Here is a 16,484-nt window from a genome sequence, read left to right as displayed (position 1 = left end):
GGGGGGGTGCGGCTCCCCCGCGGGCTGCGCTAGGTGGTGCTCCCGGGGGCGGGTGACGTCGGTGCTGGGGGTCCTGTCGTGTCTGCGCCCTGTGCTGTCGTGGGGAGCGTGACGTTTGTTCTTTAGAAGCGTCCGTGGACACTTCGCGTTAAGGCCACGGAAGCGGTTCCTGCATCTCAGCCTGTCTGGGTTAAAGCAGCTGTTGTAAAAAAATTCATGTTTAACGCTTACGTTCTCATATGTTGCTTTTTAAAGGGCGTTTCCTCGGCTGTTTTTTATTCTTCACACTTGAGTAATAGGGGTTTTTGGTGAGGAAAAACTATGTCTGGGAGAGGCAGGAGGCTGTGGGGTCACCCAGAGTCATGTCCTGTCCCGGGCTGTCCCTCTGCCCCCTGACCCTGCTGGAATTCCAGTGAGGAAAGCAAACATTTCCTAGTGTTGGTGCATAAGTTAAGGATAATTACCCTCATGGCTCTAGCAAGTGCAGAGTGGGTGCCCAGTTTCATGTTTTGCCCCTGCTGTGGTTTCTTTTCTTTGGCTGGGGGTGAGGGTTATGTTTAAAATAGCTGAATCTGGTAAGGTTTGTGACCAGGCTGTTCCAGCTGTGCTGAAAATAACCTGCCTGGCACGGGGGAATAACCAAACAATTGCTTTCAGATGAAGCAAGACTGAAGGGAATCGATGAGAGTAATGCCCTGGTCCTGCCAGGGAAGAAAGCAAAGAAGAAAAAAGTAGCCCATGTTGTGCAACAGCAGAAGAAACCTCTGAGCAAGAAGCAGAAGAAAACCCTGCAGAAAGTTTTGGAGCAGAAGGAGAAGAAAAAGCAGGTATGTGTGAAGAACGAGAGGTGGGGCAACCACTGCAGTGCCAGGGAGTGGTGTTGGGATGTGAACTGCCTGGGGTGTCACCAGGATGTGCACATGTTCAAGACCTTGTGCTACAGCAGCATCAGCCCTCCCTTTGCTGGGTGCTCTGGCCATCAGGTGCTGCAGGAACAAACCATTTCTGGGTCCCACCATCTCTTTGGCCCTGAGCAAAGAGGTGCCTGTTGTGAAGTGCATCTCCAGCAGAGTAAATGGCATGAGATTTTAGAAGTGTTCATGCAGACCATGTGGGAAGTTCTGTCCTGCTGCAAAATGCAGAGCTTGGGGCACCCCTGGCTCTGCCACTGCCAGTGCTTCTGCAGGATTTATTTCCAGCTCTTCTGTGTTTGCTGCCTGCAAATGCAGCTTGTCTGTCTTTGTGAAAGCTTCCTAGGCAAAATTCCTGTTTGTCACAGTGTCTAAATAATGGCTTTGGCAAACAGGCTCTTTTTGGAGGTAGTTTAAAACTGCTGCTGTGTGACCTGCCAGCACTGTCTCTCACATGAGAGTTGGAGGGAGGATTCCATTGCTCCAGCCCTCACTCCAGCTCAAATCCATTTTCCTTGCTGCTGTTTGAAGGATGCAGCTGAGCTTTTCATTGCAGCCATGAAGAGTCTTCTGGTTTGTTCTAGTATGAAGCTGAAACCTTCATCCAGGAGGACTGACCATGTAGTAGCAGGAGCATCTTTACAGCTGCACAGCAAGATGTGCCAGAGCACACCCTTTAAAACTCTGGACCTAATCCTGAAATGAAATTGTTTCCTGGTGAAAATAAGCACTGATTATGGTTGTTTTTTCCCCACAGCGAGCTGAGCTGCTGAGCAAGCTCAATGAAGTCCAGGCTTCTGAGGCAGAAATGAAACTTCTGTACACAACTTCCAGACTGGGTACTGGGGAGCGCATGTATCAGACTAAAAGGTAAATTATTAGTTGGAAAGAACCATTCTGGTTTATTGCTGTGCTTGAAAACTTGGCAACCACCTTGGGTGCTTTTGCTTGTTTTTGTTTGTTTTTTTTTCTTCTTCTCACTGCACACAAGTTCTTCAGAATGGTTGGAGTTAAATAATTTGGCTGGTTTTAGCTGATAAGTTAGTATTTTCCCAAGGAGATGATGTTAGTTAAAATAAACTGGTCTTCCCTTCCATAAGGGGGTGGATGACAGCTATATACACCTGTTCTTCCAGTATGCTAAACCACATGGAATAAACGTTTACTTTCTTGTTGCATTGGAGCTAGTGTGGTTCACAGTTACTGGGTTTATCAAGAGCTGTGTTTTCACAGAAGCTGAAATAAGTGAAACTGCAAAGGTGCCTTTTGAAGAAATGAAAAAAATTCAGTATGGAGCAGAATCCAGGCATCAGATCAGCCAAGGCTTTGCCTAGCAAAGTTGTGAAAACCTCCAAGAGTGGAGATCCTGTCAGAACTGGGTTAACCTCTCTGGGTAACCTCTTCAGGTGCTGCACAACACCCAAGGTGTAGCAGTTTTTCCCATTTGAGTAAAACGTGGGTTCAGGCTCAGGCAGTGACTTTGGATGATGCAAGTTTTTTGCATGGAAGGCACGTCTGACTTGAGGTCCTGAAGAGCACTGACCAAAATGTGGTTCACATGTTGATGTTTTGTTCTAGGGTGATACAGGAGCCAGAGGCTGTGGCACCTGAAAAGATCAGGAGTGTTGGTGGTGCAAATAAGAGGAAACGGAGCTCAGATTCAGAATCAGAGCCTGAGGAAGAACCCAGTAACTCTGAGGAGGAGCAGAAAGAGCAGAAACAAGAAATTGAGAAGTCCACAGCTGGTGGTTTGGATACTGCTGAAAAGCCAGTGGAAGACATAAAGAAGACAGGGGCTGAGCAGCAGTCAGCTGGTCCTAGTGCACCAGTTTGCCAGGCAGCCTCCAGCAAACCATCTTGCAAGCCAGCGGTGTTTGTTCCGGTGGACAGGTCTCCTGAGATTCAGGTGAGGCTCTGTGAGCAGTGAAGTTATTATCAAGGGGTTGGAGTTGGTGGTATCTGCCCTCAGACAAGGTCACTGCAGACACTGTAGTGTTACCTTGTGTCTTGCTAACACTGCTCTGGCAAAGTGTGCCCTGCTTTTTTGAGCCTTAAGCCCGTCAAATCTAGCAGAAGGAAAACTAGTTTTGGTTCAGTATGTAAGTATTTGTCTCTAGTTTTAAATGAAGAATCTCTTAGCAGTCTGTTATCATTCTTTGCTGGAAAACCTTGTGCAGCTACTTTTAGCTCATTAGGCTGGTGTTGGGCAGGGTGGTTTTATTCCATTTGCTGTAAGTGGGACATCCTGTAACAATGGGAGAACCTGTGTGTGTGTCTGAGCAGATGAGGCAGGGCTGGGAAATTAATTTTCTGCTTGAAGTGCTGGATAAATAACCGCAAGGGACCCTGAAGTTTCACAAGTTAAAGTGTGGGACTGCCAGCTGCTTTCTGGGAAGCTGTTCTGGTGACTGTAGTTCTTGGACAATGTGATATTAGTTGGTTTGGAGCATTTTGAGCCACCAAGCTTGCAGAATTTCTTTTTATGGGTCACTTTATAATCTGAGCTGGGGAATGAGTCTCAATCCTGGCGGGAAAAAAACAAACAACAAAAAGGGATAGAAAGACAGAACAGTGCCAGTAAAATATATGGTTTATATTCTTTAGGAAGCAAGATTAAAGCTTCCAATCCTTGCTGAAGAGCAAGTAATAATGGAAGCCATTAGTGAGAATCCCATTGTCATCATATGTGGAGAGACGGGAAGCGGTAAAACCACACAAGTACCACAGTTCCTCTATGAAGCTGGCTATGCCAGGTAAGAGTCTGCTCTTATATGCAGAAAAAATAGAAACATTCAGACTGAGCTCAGTCACTTCAGATTTTGCTTCTTTTCCTTTGATACGGCTGCCCTGAACCTGGTCTTTTCTGTGCAGCGGTAGTGGCCGTATTCAGTGGGCTTTTATGTGTTGTATAAATGATTCTTAATTCAGAGGCATTGTGCAGAAATCCTGTTGTTCTCTCTCTTAGTGTTTCTCTCTTTAAAACAGCCCTTCCTTGTCTTTCCTTCCCCACTCTAGTTCAGGTGGTGCTATTGGGATCACTGAGCCTCGGCGTGTGGCTGCAGTGTCCATGTCCCAGCGGGTCGCTAAGGAGATGAACTTGTCACACAGGTGAGGAGGACAAAAGCTGAGACCTTACTAGGAGAAGAACAGTGAGATGCTTCCTGTGTGTGATAGGCTGAAATTGAGACTTTCACATTGTTTGTTCCATCTCTGGTGAAGAGCTGTGGGAAGGTTACTTACAAATTCCTCCGTGTGGTCATCTTTAAAAATACAAAAACACAGACACACCTTTGCTTCTACTGATGGTTATAAGTTACTTTTTAGAAAGAACTTGGTATAGGTGGGGTGTGGGAAGAGGTCCTAGTTTGTCTCTCTCTGAGGTAGCATCCCATAACAGTGAAATCATTGCAGCTGGCATTGCTGTATATCCCAGCTTCTAGTGTTCTGTGTGTGCTGGGGGCTGGGGTGTGTGCTTTTTGTCTTGTCATACCCTCAAGCTTGACTTAGTTAGACTGAAAGCTGCCCCCGGGTGAATTTTCTGTTTCTCCTTGTGCTTGTTCTTGTGGGTACCCTGGTGTTTCTTCACAGGGTGGTTTCGTATCAAATCCGGTACGAAGGCAACGTTACAGATGAAACCCAAATCAAGTTCATGACGGATGGAGTGTTGCTGAAGGAGATTCAGAAGGTAAGCTGGTGCCCTCAGTGTTATAAAAAGGGGAAGTATTTTGTATAGCTGCAAAGAGAGGCCAGTTGCTTTGTGTGGATTTGTTGCCAGCCTTTCAAATCAGAAGCTCTTTCAGCACTGGAGGTGAACTGCATCTCAACCCTTCATAGTCCTGCCCAAGTCCACGAGTGTCAGGTTATCCCTGTAAGATGAGAGCACATAAGAGAGTCTTGGGAACTAGTCTGCTTTCCGTAGGCTTTCAGTCTTAAAGATGTCTTAAAGATGGCTTTGGGTGAGGCTTCATGTCATGAAGTCTGTCTCTCTTCTCAGGACTTTCTGCTTTCAAAGTACAAAGTTGTTATCATTGACGAGGCCCACGAGAGGAGCATGTACACGGATATCTTGATAGGCCTCTTGTCTCGCATCGTGCCTCTTCGGGCCAAGGTAAGAGGAGCAGTATTTCCATGTAGGTGTGCTGGGCAGGGGGATGTTAAGCACAATGAGGCTCTGAGGAAGAACTCTTGTGGTATGGAAATTGATGGAAATCTGTCAGAAGGTGTGAAATAACACTCAGATAATGAGTCTGTCTTTCCATATGATCAAAGAAACACTCAGAGCCTACAAAAAAGGAAAAAATAGTACATGTCAACACCAACAGGTAACTTGTCAGACAATATCCAATGAATGTTAGATTTACAGTGCTACGAGACATGAAAACAGAATTAACAGCCTGTTAGAAAGCAGGATGCTTCCTGTTGCACTGCAATAAGCTGCGAGCAGCCGTGCTTGGGAGGGGATGCTTTGGGGCAGATGTCCTGACATGTTTGCCCCTGAGTGATGCTGGGGCTGGTGGGCTGCAGGGCAGTGCTCAGCACCTGCTTTTGCATTACTTCTGGATGGAGAGAGAACACAGCAGGATTGGCAGTGTGGGATTCTGTGTATTTTCGGCTAGGCTGCCTGTGGAGCTGTGTGAATCCTCTGCCACTCAGCACAGGGCTTTTGTTGTCTTGGATTTTGAGTGCTTTGGTGCAGAGACTTATACCCAGTCCTGCTGGTAGCTCTAGGGCTGTGTAGCTTTCCTGCCATGTGCTTTCAGGCACAGAATAACACATTGTGTCCCTGCAGAAGGGGCTGCCCCTGAAGCTGATCATCATGTCAGCCACCCTTCGGGTTGAAGATTTCACTGAGAACAAGAGGCTGTTTGCTGTTACACCTCCTGCCATTCAGGTATTGTGCTCCCTGCTGGCATCTGTGTCAGCTGCAACGGCTGAAATACACTGAGGTTCCCTTCATAAAACAGTTTAAAATTGTTTTTAAACAATCTTACTGTAATCTTTCCAGTTGGTCCTGAAATCTTTCAGCTATCAATTTAAAAATAGCTGTTTTGTTTAGAGCATTGTTTCTTCTGGGACTTGGTGTTTTTCTTTCCACTTTTATCAGAAAACTGGCTGAGCAGAATCTGATAATCTTGAAAAACTGTAAGTTACAGTTCAGGAAAACTAGAAAGCCTTCAATCCATGTTGATGGTTTTGTGGTGTTCAGGATAGACAATGCTGGTAACTTCTGTGGGTCTGGGGTTTTGTAGGTTACCCAAAACAAGAGTTGAACAGAAAACACAGGCTGAGCTTTTCTACTCCTACCATGGAAGCTGTAATGATTATGCTGGAGTTAAAACAGCAAACAAACCCTGCTTTCTGTTTCTTCTCTAGGTAGATGCAAGACAATTCCCTGTAACCATTCATTTTAACAAGAAAACCCCCCTGGATGACTACAGTGGGGAGTGCTTCAGGAAGGTGTGTAAAATCCATCGGATGTTGCCATCAGGTAAGGTCACTGCTGAGAACATCTCAAACTCTTTACACTTAACATATCCAAAGTTTTCTGGGTTGTAGTTTTGTTGGGTTTGTTTGTAAGTTGAACATGGGACTGCAATTATATGCTGTGTGTTTACTTAGAAGGTTTTTTCTTGTGCAAGTTGCCTACTACCCTGAGGGAGCAGCAGAAGACAGATATAGTGAAACTCAGTGTTCCTGCTTGTCACTTCACAGTGTATTCAACCTGTCTTTTGTCAAGAGCAACATCTGAAGCTTCCCAGGATGAAGTACTGAGGTTGAGAGTGATTTCTTCTCTTGCAGGTGGGATTTTGGTGTTTCTAACAGGCCAGGCAGAAGTTCACTCTCTCTGCAGAAGGCTAAGGAAAGCCTTTCCATTCCAAAGAAACAGCACTGCAGGTAATGCCATAGAACAAAGGACTGTTAAACTTTATCTCACTGGGAAATGAACTGGCTTTGTACCCAAAAGATAAGAGATTTTATTTAACAAACCCAAAAATCAAAGGTTAGGGAAAGGGCTCATTGTGGCTGGTTTTGATGAGTGATTGTGAAGTTTGTGCTGTTTTGAGTTTGGAGAAAAGGTTTGTGTGTGATGCTTTGCAGTTCCCCAGAACCCATTTCTTCCCTTACTCTGTTGATCATGAGTTCAAGTGGAAATGCTGCTGCTTGTTGGAGACCATGTTTAGGATAGTGGCATTTCCCAGAATGACTGTAGAAAGTTAGACAGTCAAATTCTAATATAGGTCAGCTTAATTATCTCCTAAAGCCCAAGACAAGCAGGCACTGTGTGTGCTGCTCTCAGTCCCCAATGGTTCCTAAGTGGAATTGCAACGTGGAACTTGCATCATCGCTGTCCCCTGTGCTTCTTTGCTTCTTCCCTGCTGTGACACTTTTTGAATCCCTATGAAGTTGAGAGTGGGACCAGACTCTTCCACCCTACCTTTTCCGAGAGGAAACCATGCTCAGCTCAGTCATTCTGCTGGTTGTTTTTGTAGGAGGAGATGATGACAAAGAAGAATCGGTGGAAGAAATCAGAAGATTTAAGAAGTCAAAGAAGCGGAAGAAAATCATGGTAATGTGTGCTGGCTGGAACTGCTCCAGGAGACAGGGAGGAGCAGGTGCCTCCCTGCAAAACAGTCCTCCTGGGGAGCTGCATTTAGCTGCTTTAGACTTGCATGAAGCCTTGTAGCTGACATGTCCCCTTGAAGAAATCCAGTTGTAAAGCCTACACTGACAACTGCTGCATTACAAGCTGCAGAGTGCTGAAATGTGTCCCTGGATATTATGGGCTGATTTTGATTGACTACTGGCCATTAAAACTGTAATGGAAGCAGTTCCAGACTTGCTGGCTCCGGGGCTGCTCCTTATCTTGCCATTTATTACCTAAAATTGGGACTGATGCATCAGTGATGAAGGGTTATGTTTGGCTTCTGCCCAGATCCTACAGGCACTTTGTTAGCAGGAGATGTTGGTGTTTTAGATACACTGTCTGCTGATATTGGGTCCTGGTAGGTGAAGGGGCCTGAGTTAAAGAAATTGGACCCTTCCCCACTATCCTCCAAGTGAAGAAGCTTGACTCAGCACAAAGTGGGTTACTGACTCTCACAGTTACCAGGTGCTGAACCTCAGCCTTGGAATACAAGTGGAAACACTCAATCCCTCCCTCCATCAGCTTCAGGTCAATGAGTGTCTGGAGTAAGTGCTTAGCTTTGCTTTCAAAGCAACAAAAAGTGCTGGTTGTGTCCCCCTCTTAATGCTTTGTGGTCTTTCTTTCTCAGACACTCCCCAAAATTGATCTGAACAATTACTCTGTTGTACCAGTGGATGAAGGAGATGAAGACAGAGACGTTGAAACTGATGATGATGTTGCAGGGTCTGATATCGACCTTGACTTAGGAGATGGAGACTCAGAAGAAGGTTTGGCACTTAGGAAATAAAAACTCAGCATCCCCTGTCAGCTGTGGAATGTGTGACAAAAGCTAGTTGTCCTTTGCTGAGCTGATGTGATAGTACATCAGACCTGTGTCATGGAAAAGCTGTGAAGATTTTCCAGCTTCAGCTTTGTACCAGATACTTTGCTGGGTTTAGGTGAAGTGGTGCTGGTGAGGACATTGCTGGGACGAAGCCTGGAAGTTGAGTTACTGTGCAATTAAGAGCACTGGTTTGTTTCTTCACAGATGAGAAATCAGATTCGTCCCTTCCGCTCTACGTGCTCCCGCTCTATTCTTTACTAGCGCCAGAGCAACAAGCAAAGGTAAAGGATTTATTGTCACAACGAGGAATGATCCTTGTGGATAAGTGTGATTGTTGCCTGAAGTCACTTGTGCTTTGTGAGGTAAAATTTCCATCTTGGACTATCCAGGTCTGAATGGCCTAATGGGCAAGTTGGGATATAGTTGGAGCAAGCCTTGCTTGGGTTGGGATCTCCCTGGTGTGCCAGTTCAGCAGGTTGGGAGAGCTGGAGAGTGTCAGTCCTGCAGCCCCTGGAAGTGAGTGGTGGCCACGGGTCCCGTCAGGATCCTGTGGTTTGTGCAGACTCCTGCATTCCCTCTTGGGCTTCAGAGGTGTAAGCAGTGTCTGAGTAGAGTCTGTGCTGGTGTCTGCTCCACCTGGAGCCTCTGGGGATGTTTTTAAGGGATTAACTGAGTTGGAGAGAAGGCTCCAGAGCTGGAGGCAAAGAGTTAAATCCTAGGTTTCACTTCTGGGTTTCACCTGCAAAGCCATGTGCCTTCTCATCCTTTTGCAGCCCATCCAAGTGGACTTCCAGTCTGTTTTCCATGGCTGGCCCCGCGTTTCACATTCCACCTGTTTCTTGCAGGTATTCAGGCCTCCTCCCCCAGGCACCAGGCTGTGCGTGGTCGCCACCAACGTGGCTGAGACGTCACTTACCATCCCAGGCATCAAATACGTGGTCGACTGTGGGAAGGTCAAGAAACGTTTCTACGACAAGATGACGGGGGTTTCATCTTTCAGAGTCACCTGGATCTCCCAGGCCTCGGCCGACCAGCGGGCAGGCCGGGCGGGCCGCACGGAACCGGGACACTGCTACAGGTGGGTTGTCTGCCCCGGGGAGGGCTGAGGGAGCAAAACAGCCCAGTGAGCCTCAGCGTGAGTTTGACACCTTCCCTCATCCTGCTGCCCCTTTCACAGGGGGCTGGTGGTGCTTGAAACATCAGGGTTTTGTCTGCTCATTCAAACAGGAGTGGTGAAGCTGAAGATGGGCTGTCACTGGTGATGTTAGGTTGACAGGTTGGCTCCTCAGGGCTTTCTCTTGCTGGAAAACCCTTATTGTGGTGGCCAGATTAACATGGATTCCACTCCCAGCCAAGTCAGCTTTTTGTCAATAAGGTGACATGCCCCAACCATGGGAATCATCAGATGGTTATGGAAATAGCACCCACAACTGTAATATTTTTTTTCTTTCTTGCCAATTTTTCCTGCATGTCATTTAAGATTTCTTCTAAGTCTTTAAGCAGCATTTCTGATCCACTAGGTTATATTCTTCAGCAGTCTTCATGGACTTTGAGAAATTTTCTGCTCCAGAAATAACAAAGCGACCAGTAGAAGACTTGATTCTGCAGATGAAGGCATTAAATATAGACAAGGTGAGGTGTGGCTTGGCTCTTTGTGCAGCACTCACTGAAGTGGTTGCCCCTGGGAGCCAGAAACAAACACAAATGCCTTCTTATAATCATTGCCTGAGGCTGTGCCTTGTGTTAGAAATTTGGATCCTGGGACTTGATTTTAGTTTTGCCAATTGCAGAAACTGCTGTGAATTCCACCAGGGCTTAACAGACATGTTTGTTTAGGTATTAAGAGTTTTCTTGTTTTCGTAGTAGTTAAATAAAAACCCTCTGGGACTGTCCAAAAAGTGGTTGTGTTTTGGAGATACTTGAGCCCTCTCAGAAAGCACACTACTTAGAATTAAAGCAGCCTGCCCTGGGCGGTTCCTGCAGGCCGTGGCAGCAAAGGGTGACACTGGTATTTCTGTTCCCTCATGTTTTTGTTCTAAGTGTTTCCTCCCATTATATGGCCTTTCCTCTCGCTCCTGGCAAACATCCTAAATGTTTTCCTTTGGTACAGATAACCAAAGGTGAGGGCTTCCCTCCCTTCCAGGAGTTCTAGCTGGGTTCAGACTGTTTCTGAGTGGGAGCCATGTCAGTCGTGTGTTCTGAGAGGCATTTTCTCCTGGTGTCCATAGGTAATCAACTTCCCATTTCCAACACCACCTCCAGCAGAAGCCCTTGCAGCAGCTGAGGAGTTGCTGATAGCTCTGGGTGCTTTGAAGGAGCCCCCTATGACAGGAAGGTAATCTCTGTGGTCCCCCACAAATTCCCTATCAGCACCAGTTCTTGAGGCAGGGGGCACTGCTGTCCTCCTGCCTGCTTTCCTATCTCAGCCCCCATGTCTGAGAATGGGCTTTAGTGCAGGGGCTGGGATCATCCTAAAAGCCTCTGGTTCACCTGTATTTGTTTTGCTGCCCCAGGGGGTGTTTGGGCAGGGAAGGAGTGTGCCAGGAGTCCCCCATGGTGGGTGGGAGCTGCATGAGAGAGAGGAATCTATCCTCCAACCTGTGGGACCAGCACGTAACAAAACCTGGGAAAACACATAAAATTCTTGGGCTTGCAAAACAAGAAGTTACTTCATGAGGTGACTTTTCCCTTCCTCCCTCAGGCTGAAGCAGCAGCTGGCAGCAAAGCTGAGCTGCCCTATTAGTCCCCTGGGCAGGATAATGGCCACTTTCCCTGTGGCCCCCCGCTATGCCAAGATGCTGGCACTGAGCAGGCAGCACCACTGCCTGCCCTACACCATCACCATCGTTGCTGCCATGACTGTCCGGGAGCTGTTTGAGGAGTTTGACAGGTGGGTGGGAGAGCAGCAGGACAGGCTGCATCACCTGCTCACACCTGCTGCCTCCCCTGCAGCCAGGCCTCTCTGCACCTAAGCATAATACTTAATATTCGTCTGTGCTGGTTTGTACTTCTTCTAGGCCAGCAGTCAGCGAGGAAGAGACGGCCAAACTGAAGGGGAAGAAAGCCAAGTTTGCACAGATGCAGAGGATCTGGGCTGGGCAGGGCCCGATGCAAAAGCTGGGAGACCTCATGGTGATGCTAGGTATTGTAGGCAGCACAAGCCTCATCCAGCCTGGCCTTGAACAATTCCAGGGAGGTGGCAGCCACAACCTCTCTGGGCAGCCTATTCAGGAAGAATTTCTTCCTGATGTCTAACCTAAATCTCCCCTCTTCCAGTTTGGATCCATTACCCCTTGTTCTCTCACTACAAGCTCAAGCTCTTGTCAGAAGTCCCTCCCCAGCTTTCCTGTAGCCCCTTCAGGCTCTGGAAGGTGCTCTAAGGTCTCCCTAGAGCCTTCTCTTCTCCAGGCTGAAGAGCCCCAACTCCCTCAGCCTGTCTGCAGAGCAGAGCTGCTCCAGGCCTTTGATCATCTTGGTGTCCCTTCCATTCCTTCTCCTCCCCTCACCCTGAGCCCTTAGCTTCTCACAACCAAAGGCTCCTCATGCTGTAGGACTAAATCCAGCAGTGTTATTTTCTAGGCAGTTCTCTGGGCAGCCTGCCCGTGTCGCAGGCTGTGATGTGCAGGTGTAGACCACGGCAGTGCTGTCCCACAGTTGGTGTGATGAGGACAACTGATCAGCTGAAGTCGTTGTCTCCACCTGACTCTTCTCTTCCAGGGGCAGTGGGGGCCTGTGAGTACGCGGGGTGTCCCCGAAACTTCTGTGAGGAGAACGGGCTCCGGTACAAAGCGATGCTGGAAATCAGGCGCCTGAGGGGGCAGCTGACAACAGCAGGTGAGTGGGCTTGGAGAGGAACTGCTGTGCTTATCCTCTTCTGGAGGCTGACAGATCAACTGGGCTGTCAGTTGCAACCTGTCTTGTTGGTTTTTTTTTCCTGTGGAATCTCAACTCCCCTTCCTCCCCGCAGTGAACTCTGTCTGCACTGATTCTGGCCTCTACGTTGATCCGAAGATGAAGCCCCCAACAGAAGCTCAAGCAACTTACTTGAGACAGATTGTGCTGGCAGGGCTGGGGGATCACGTGGCCCGGAGGGTTCAGGCAGAAGAGCTCCTGGATGAAAAGTGGAAAAACGCCTACAAGGTAAAAGAGCTTGAATTGATTTGGATTCCTCTTCCTTGGGGGGCAGGAAAGACAGTGCTGTGCAAAGCCTGGGCTTCTGGCTGGGCAGAGTAGTGAGGCTGGGTGTGCTGGGGTGCCACAGTTTCTCTCCATAGAATTTTAAGTCTCCAGTGTTGCAATTTCTTAGTCTTCACATAGGAATTTTTATAAATGAGCTAAGAAGTAGCATTAGCCCATCTTGCAAAGGCAAAGCAAAAAATTATGGAGTTATTAAATACCTCCATCATTTAGGAAAACCACGTAAATGTACACCTGAGAGAGACTGAAATTAGATGCAGTCAAGAAATTGGATTACCAGTAACTCATCTTACTCTGCTTCAATCTTTCTTAAAGACTGCTCTCCTGGATGACCCAGTGTTCATCCATCCAAGCTCAGTCCTCTTCAAAGAGCTCCCAGAGTTTGTGGTGTATCAAGAAATTGTTGAGACTACGAAGCTGTATATGAAAGGTAAGGCTGTTGTGGTCCCTGCTGGTTCTGCAGGAATGGTGAGGATTTCAGAAGAGCCTCAGCAGAATGTTCCCCTTGCTGTGGTAACAGGCCTCTCCTTACAGAGTGGTCATGCCTCCTGGGATTTGGAGCCTTATGCTTCCTCGATTTGGAGCAAGGGAAAAATTGGTGTGGTCTATTCTTCCTCTAGTGGGTTGGGCTGTAGCAAAGCTCAGCTCCTGAAAGAGCTGCTCTGCACCAGCCCTGTCAACCATACTTAGCTGGTCTCCAAGGGATTTAAACCTGTACAGTTGACTTGAAAAATGAGACACAGGAAACTCTGTGGAGATGAGACCCTGACCATGCACTGTGCCCCCAGGGCTGCAGCTGAGGGGCAGCTCCTGGCAGCAGTCCCTCATTCAGTTGTGTTTTCCCTCCCTAAAGGTGTGTCTGCAGTGGAACCTGAGTGGATCCCTGTCCTGCTGCCACCATATTGCCACTTTGGGAAGCCTCTGGAAGACCCTCCCCCGTCTTACTGTGCCCACACCGGCCGAGTCCGATGTCACAGGCCAAGTGTCTTTTGTAAGTGTCTGGACAAGTGTCACTTGGTAGTGTTGTCTGGGAGCTGCTCTGTAGTTACTGCAGTGCTGCTTTTGACAAAATTGTCACTGGACCAGAAAGCTCATGCTCAGCTTGAGCTGGTCAAAGAGCTCAGCAGTTGTTTGAGTAGTGCCAAGGGTTTAAAACCATTTAAATATCAGCATTTCCCCATGGACACGGGCATTTGATGCCCATCTGCTCTCCCTGTGAAGGAGGAAGGCTGGCTGGGTGGTGGCAGTATCCAGGCTGTCCAGGTTGCCACATCGCCCTTGGAAATGTACCCTCCTCCTTGAGTGCTGGGGAGGCTCAGTGAGACCTTTCTTTCCAGACCGAGTGGGTTGGCAGCTCCCTGCTGTGGAGGTCGATTACCCAGAAGGTATCGATCGCTACAAACACTTTGCCAGGTTCCTGCTGGAGGGAAAGGTGAGTGTTTTCCAGCTGCATTATGTCCTTGATGTCATCAGGAGGTTTTTAGCCCAGTTTCTGGAGGAGATGAGCCTTGTGGCTTCTTCCTCTGTGTGTGTGTGTGCCCACTCCTCAAATTTGCTGGTGGCTGGAGGAGTTTGCTGCAGCTGGGGGGAGGATGCCTTTAAAATACAAACCAGCAGGAGAATCAGCAGTTGGTTGACAGAAAGTCCCAAGTTTGAGTCTTGTTCTTGGAAAGGTAAAAAGCTGTGGCTCTTGGTCCATTCTGAGGCACAGGAGTCCTCTAGCAAGCCAGCCAGGATGAGACTGGTGTGGAGATGGGATGGTAATGGAGGATTTGGGATAGAAATCCACAGTAGTCCAAGTTCCCTGACTCTTGTCTCCACAGAACAGTTAATTCACCTTGTTCATTATATACTTCTGACAACTAACCTTTCAGGTCATTGCAAAGTTGAGATCTTACAGCCAGTGTCTGTTGTCCAGCCCCCTCATAATGCTGAAGACCTGGTCCAAGTAAGTTGGGTTTAACTTCCTTTTAAATTAAAAAAAATCAATGCTGGGAAGGCTGTTCTGGGTAGTGATCTGGGCTGTAGCTGCAGGGAGAGGAAAATGAGTTTCCTTAGCAAGAAGAATTGTGTCCCAGGAGACCTGGGTGATGGTGAGGGCAGCCTGGAGGAGCACACGGGACCTGCTGGTCACACTGACCTCTGCAGGTGGCTCCAGTCTAACCAACTGCTGCCACCTGCAAGAAGAGGCTTTGCTTCTCTTTAAAAACTGGCTTCCAAAAGACTTATGTTTTTATTGGGGTTTTGGTGGCATTTCTAGAGCTGTGACCCTCAGAAGGCCTGTCAGCTTTTGCCTCCCTTGTGTCCGCCCAGTGTCCTGTTTAGCAGAATAATCGGTGAGTTTTCATGGAGCTGGTAGAAGATTTGGAAAGACTGTTAAAATGGTGCCACAAATTGTTATCTGAGGGCTCCACCATTAAAAATATTTCCTTTTTGGATCACTCCAGTGCTCAGCACTGGGACCTGGGGCTTCTCTGTAGCTTTACCATCAGCTGCAGAGCCAGGGATGTCATCACCTGCATTTAGCCTCCTAAAAACAGGCAGAGGATGAATCCCAAGGGCTGAGCTGAACACTGACACACTGCTGAGCTGCACTCAGGAACTTTGTTTTTCTGCACCATTTTATTCTGGACTGATTTAGGCTCCAGCCCAGGACAGAATCCCTCCTGCAGGCTCTGGTTGCAGAAAAATGTGACAATCGTGATGCTTTATTGGCTGCATGGAAGAAAAATCCTAAATGTAAGTGGATTATGGATGTAATGGATTGTGAGTCAGAGGTGATACCTTGAGCACTATTTAATTTATAATTATAATTTAAGAAATGGATTATATCACCTGATATACTCCAAATATTTGCTGCTTTCTTACCAGGTGCAGTCATGCTCTGTGTTTGGAACTGGAGTTTTTTAAGAAAGCAACAATTATTTTTGTATTTTAATAAGACAACTAATAATACTACAATACTAATAATCCTGCAGTTAAATGCTTGGCTTGGGGCTTTTGAAGAATCAGACTGTGATGGTTCTGCCCCTGGGCACAGGAATATTTTTTCCCCTCAGGTCCAATGGGTTTTGTTTATGATCAGAGCTCTTTACAGGAGCAGCAGCAGAGTGATGCTGTGGTGGCTTCCATGGGAACTGCCCCACACTCAGTGCTCTCACATCTGCATGCAGCTGTCCCAGCTCCAACTCTGCTGGGAAGCTGGTTCCTGCTGGGAGCAGGCAGGGGCCACAGGACCTTGTCTTTTCAGCAGAACCATTCCTGTCCCTGGCTCCTGCAGCCACCTCACTGCTCCTGCCTTCCATTCCAGATTTGCTGGCAGCTTATGGCCAGTGGGTCCCTGAAGCTCTGCGGGATGACCTGGCCCAGCACTGGCCACCAGTGGCCCTGGGAGGTTCCTGACCCTGCTCCTGATGGACTCCTCCAAGACATTTCCAGAGCTTGAATTTCCATGGAATTCTTCTGGCACAGATGGACTTGCTCTTAGAGACGCTTTTCTGCAAGAGAACTAGGGCTGACTCTGGTTTTCTGGGAAGCCCCCTCTCTTCCCAAAAAACCCTACTGGCTGCTTCCCTGGTATCTTGTAATATCAAAGTTTGGATAATTTTATCCATTGTATTTTTACATATTTTTTTTTAAATAATCAGAAGTTTCTCTTTGGACTATATTAGTCATATGAACTCTAATAAATGTGTCTAGTTCTTGGCTGGGCAAAGTGTTTTTTCCACACGGGAGGTTGCAACAAGCAAAACTGGTCAGACCTTTCTCGACCTTCCTTCGTGCGTGACTGGAGCTCCAGCTGCAGCCTGAGCCTTAGCTGGGACTGCTCCAGGTGCTCCGTGCGGGAAAGAGGACAGAAAAAAAATAAAGGAAAATATAAGTATTTGGGACAAAAAAAAAAAAAAAA

General features: G+C 47.5%; 1 protein-coding gene across 1 annotated transcript in view; it reads left to right on the top strand.

Annotated features, from left to right (window-relative positions):
- The window catches only part of DHX37 (DEAH (Asp-Glu-Ala-His) box polypeptide 37), a 16,685-nt gene extending 706 nt beyond the window's left edge, over positions 1 to 15,979 (top strand). Inside the window, exons 2-27 of the mRNA XM_009997680.1 lie at positions 658 to 827; positions 1,669 to 1,781; positions 2,490 to 2,817; positions 3,516 to 3,664; positions 3,927 to 4,019; positions 4,500 to 4,596; positions 4,906 to 5,019; positions 5,701 to 5,802; positions 6,285 to 6,399; positions 6,711 to 6,806; positions 7,403 to 7,479; positions 8,186 to 8,324; positions 8,585 to 8,661; positions 9,226 to 9,458; positions 9,901 to 10,012; positions 10,609 to 10,715; positions 11,082 to 11,270; positions 11,398 to 11,522; positions 12,098 to 12,214; positions 12,348 to 12,520; positions 12,893 to 13,007; positions 13,431 to 13,568; positions 13,915 to 14,009; positions 14,452 to 14,525; positions 15,219 to 15,316; positions 15,888 to 15,979. Of these exons, the coding sequence (XP_009995982.1) occupies positions 658 to 827; positions 1,669 to 1,781; positions 2,490 to 2,817; positions 3,516 to 3,664; positions 3,927 to 4,019; positions 4,500 to 4,596; positions 4,906 to 5,019; positions 5,701 to 5,802; positions 6,285 to 6,399; positions 6,711 to 6,806; positions 7,403 to 7,479; positions 8,186 to 8,324; positions 8,585 to 8,661; positions 9,226 to 9,458; positions 9,901 to 10,012; positions 10,609 to 10,715; positions 11,082 to 11,270; positions 11,398 to 11,522; positions 12,098 to 12,214; positions 12,348 to 12,520; positions 12,893 to 13,007; positions 13,431 to 13,568; positions 13,915 to 14,009; positions 14,452 to 14,525; positions 15,219 to 15,316; positions 15,888 to 15,979 (3,338 nt within the window). The remainder of the gene's footprint in view (positions 1 to 657; positions 828 to 1,668; positions 1,782 to 2,489; positions 2,818 to 3,515; positions 3,665 to 3,926; positions 4,020 to 4,499; positions 4,597 to 4,905; positions 5,020 to 5,700; positions 5,803 to 6,284; positions 6,400 to 6,710; positions 6,807 to 7,402; positions 7,480 to 8,185; positions 8,325 to 8,584; positions 8,662 to 9,225; positions 9,459 to 9,900; positions 10,013 to 10,608; positions 10,716 to 11,081; positions 11,271 to 11,397; positions 11,523 to 12,097; positions 12,215 to 12,347; positions 12,521 to 12,892; positions 13,008 to 13,430; positions 13,569 to 13,914; positions 14,010 to 14,451; positions 14,526 to 15,218; positions 15,317 to 15,887) is intronic.
- The last annotated feature ends 505 nt before the right edge of the window (positions 15,980 to 16,484 follow it).

This window comes from Chaetura pelagica, unplaced genomic scaffold, assembly GCF_000747805.2.
Source record: "Chaetura pelagica isolate M959 unplaced genomic scaffold, ChaPel_1.0 scaffold45, whole genome shotgun sequence".
NCBI lineage: Eukaryota > Metazoa > Chordata > Aves > Apodiformes > Apodidae > Chaetura > Chaetura pelagica.
Note: the sequence above shows the minus strand (reverse complement) of the source record. Positions and strands in the feature narration are given on the sequence as shown.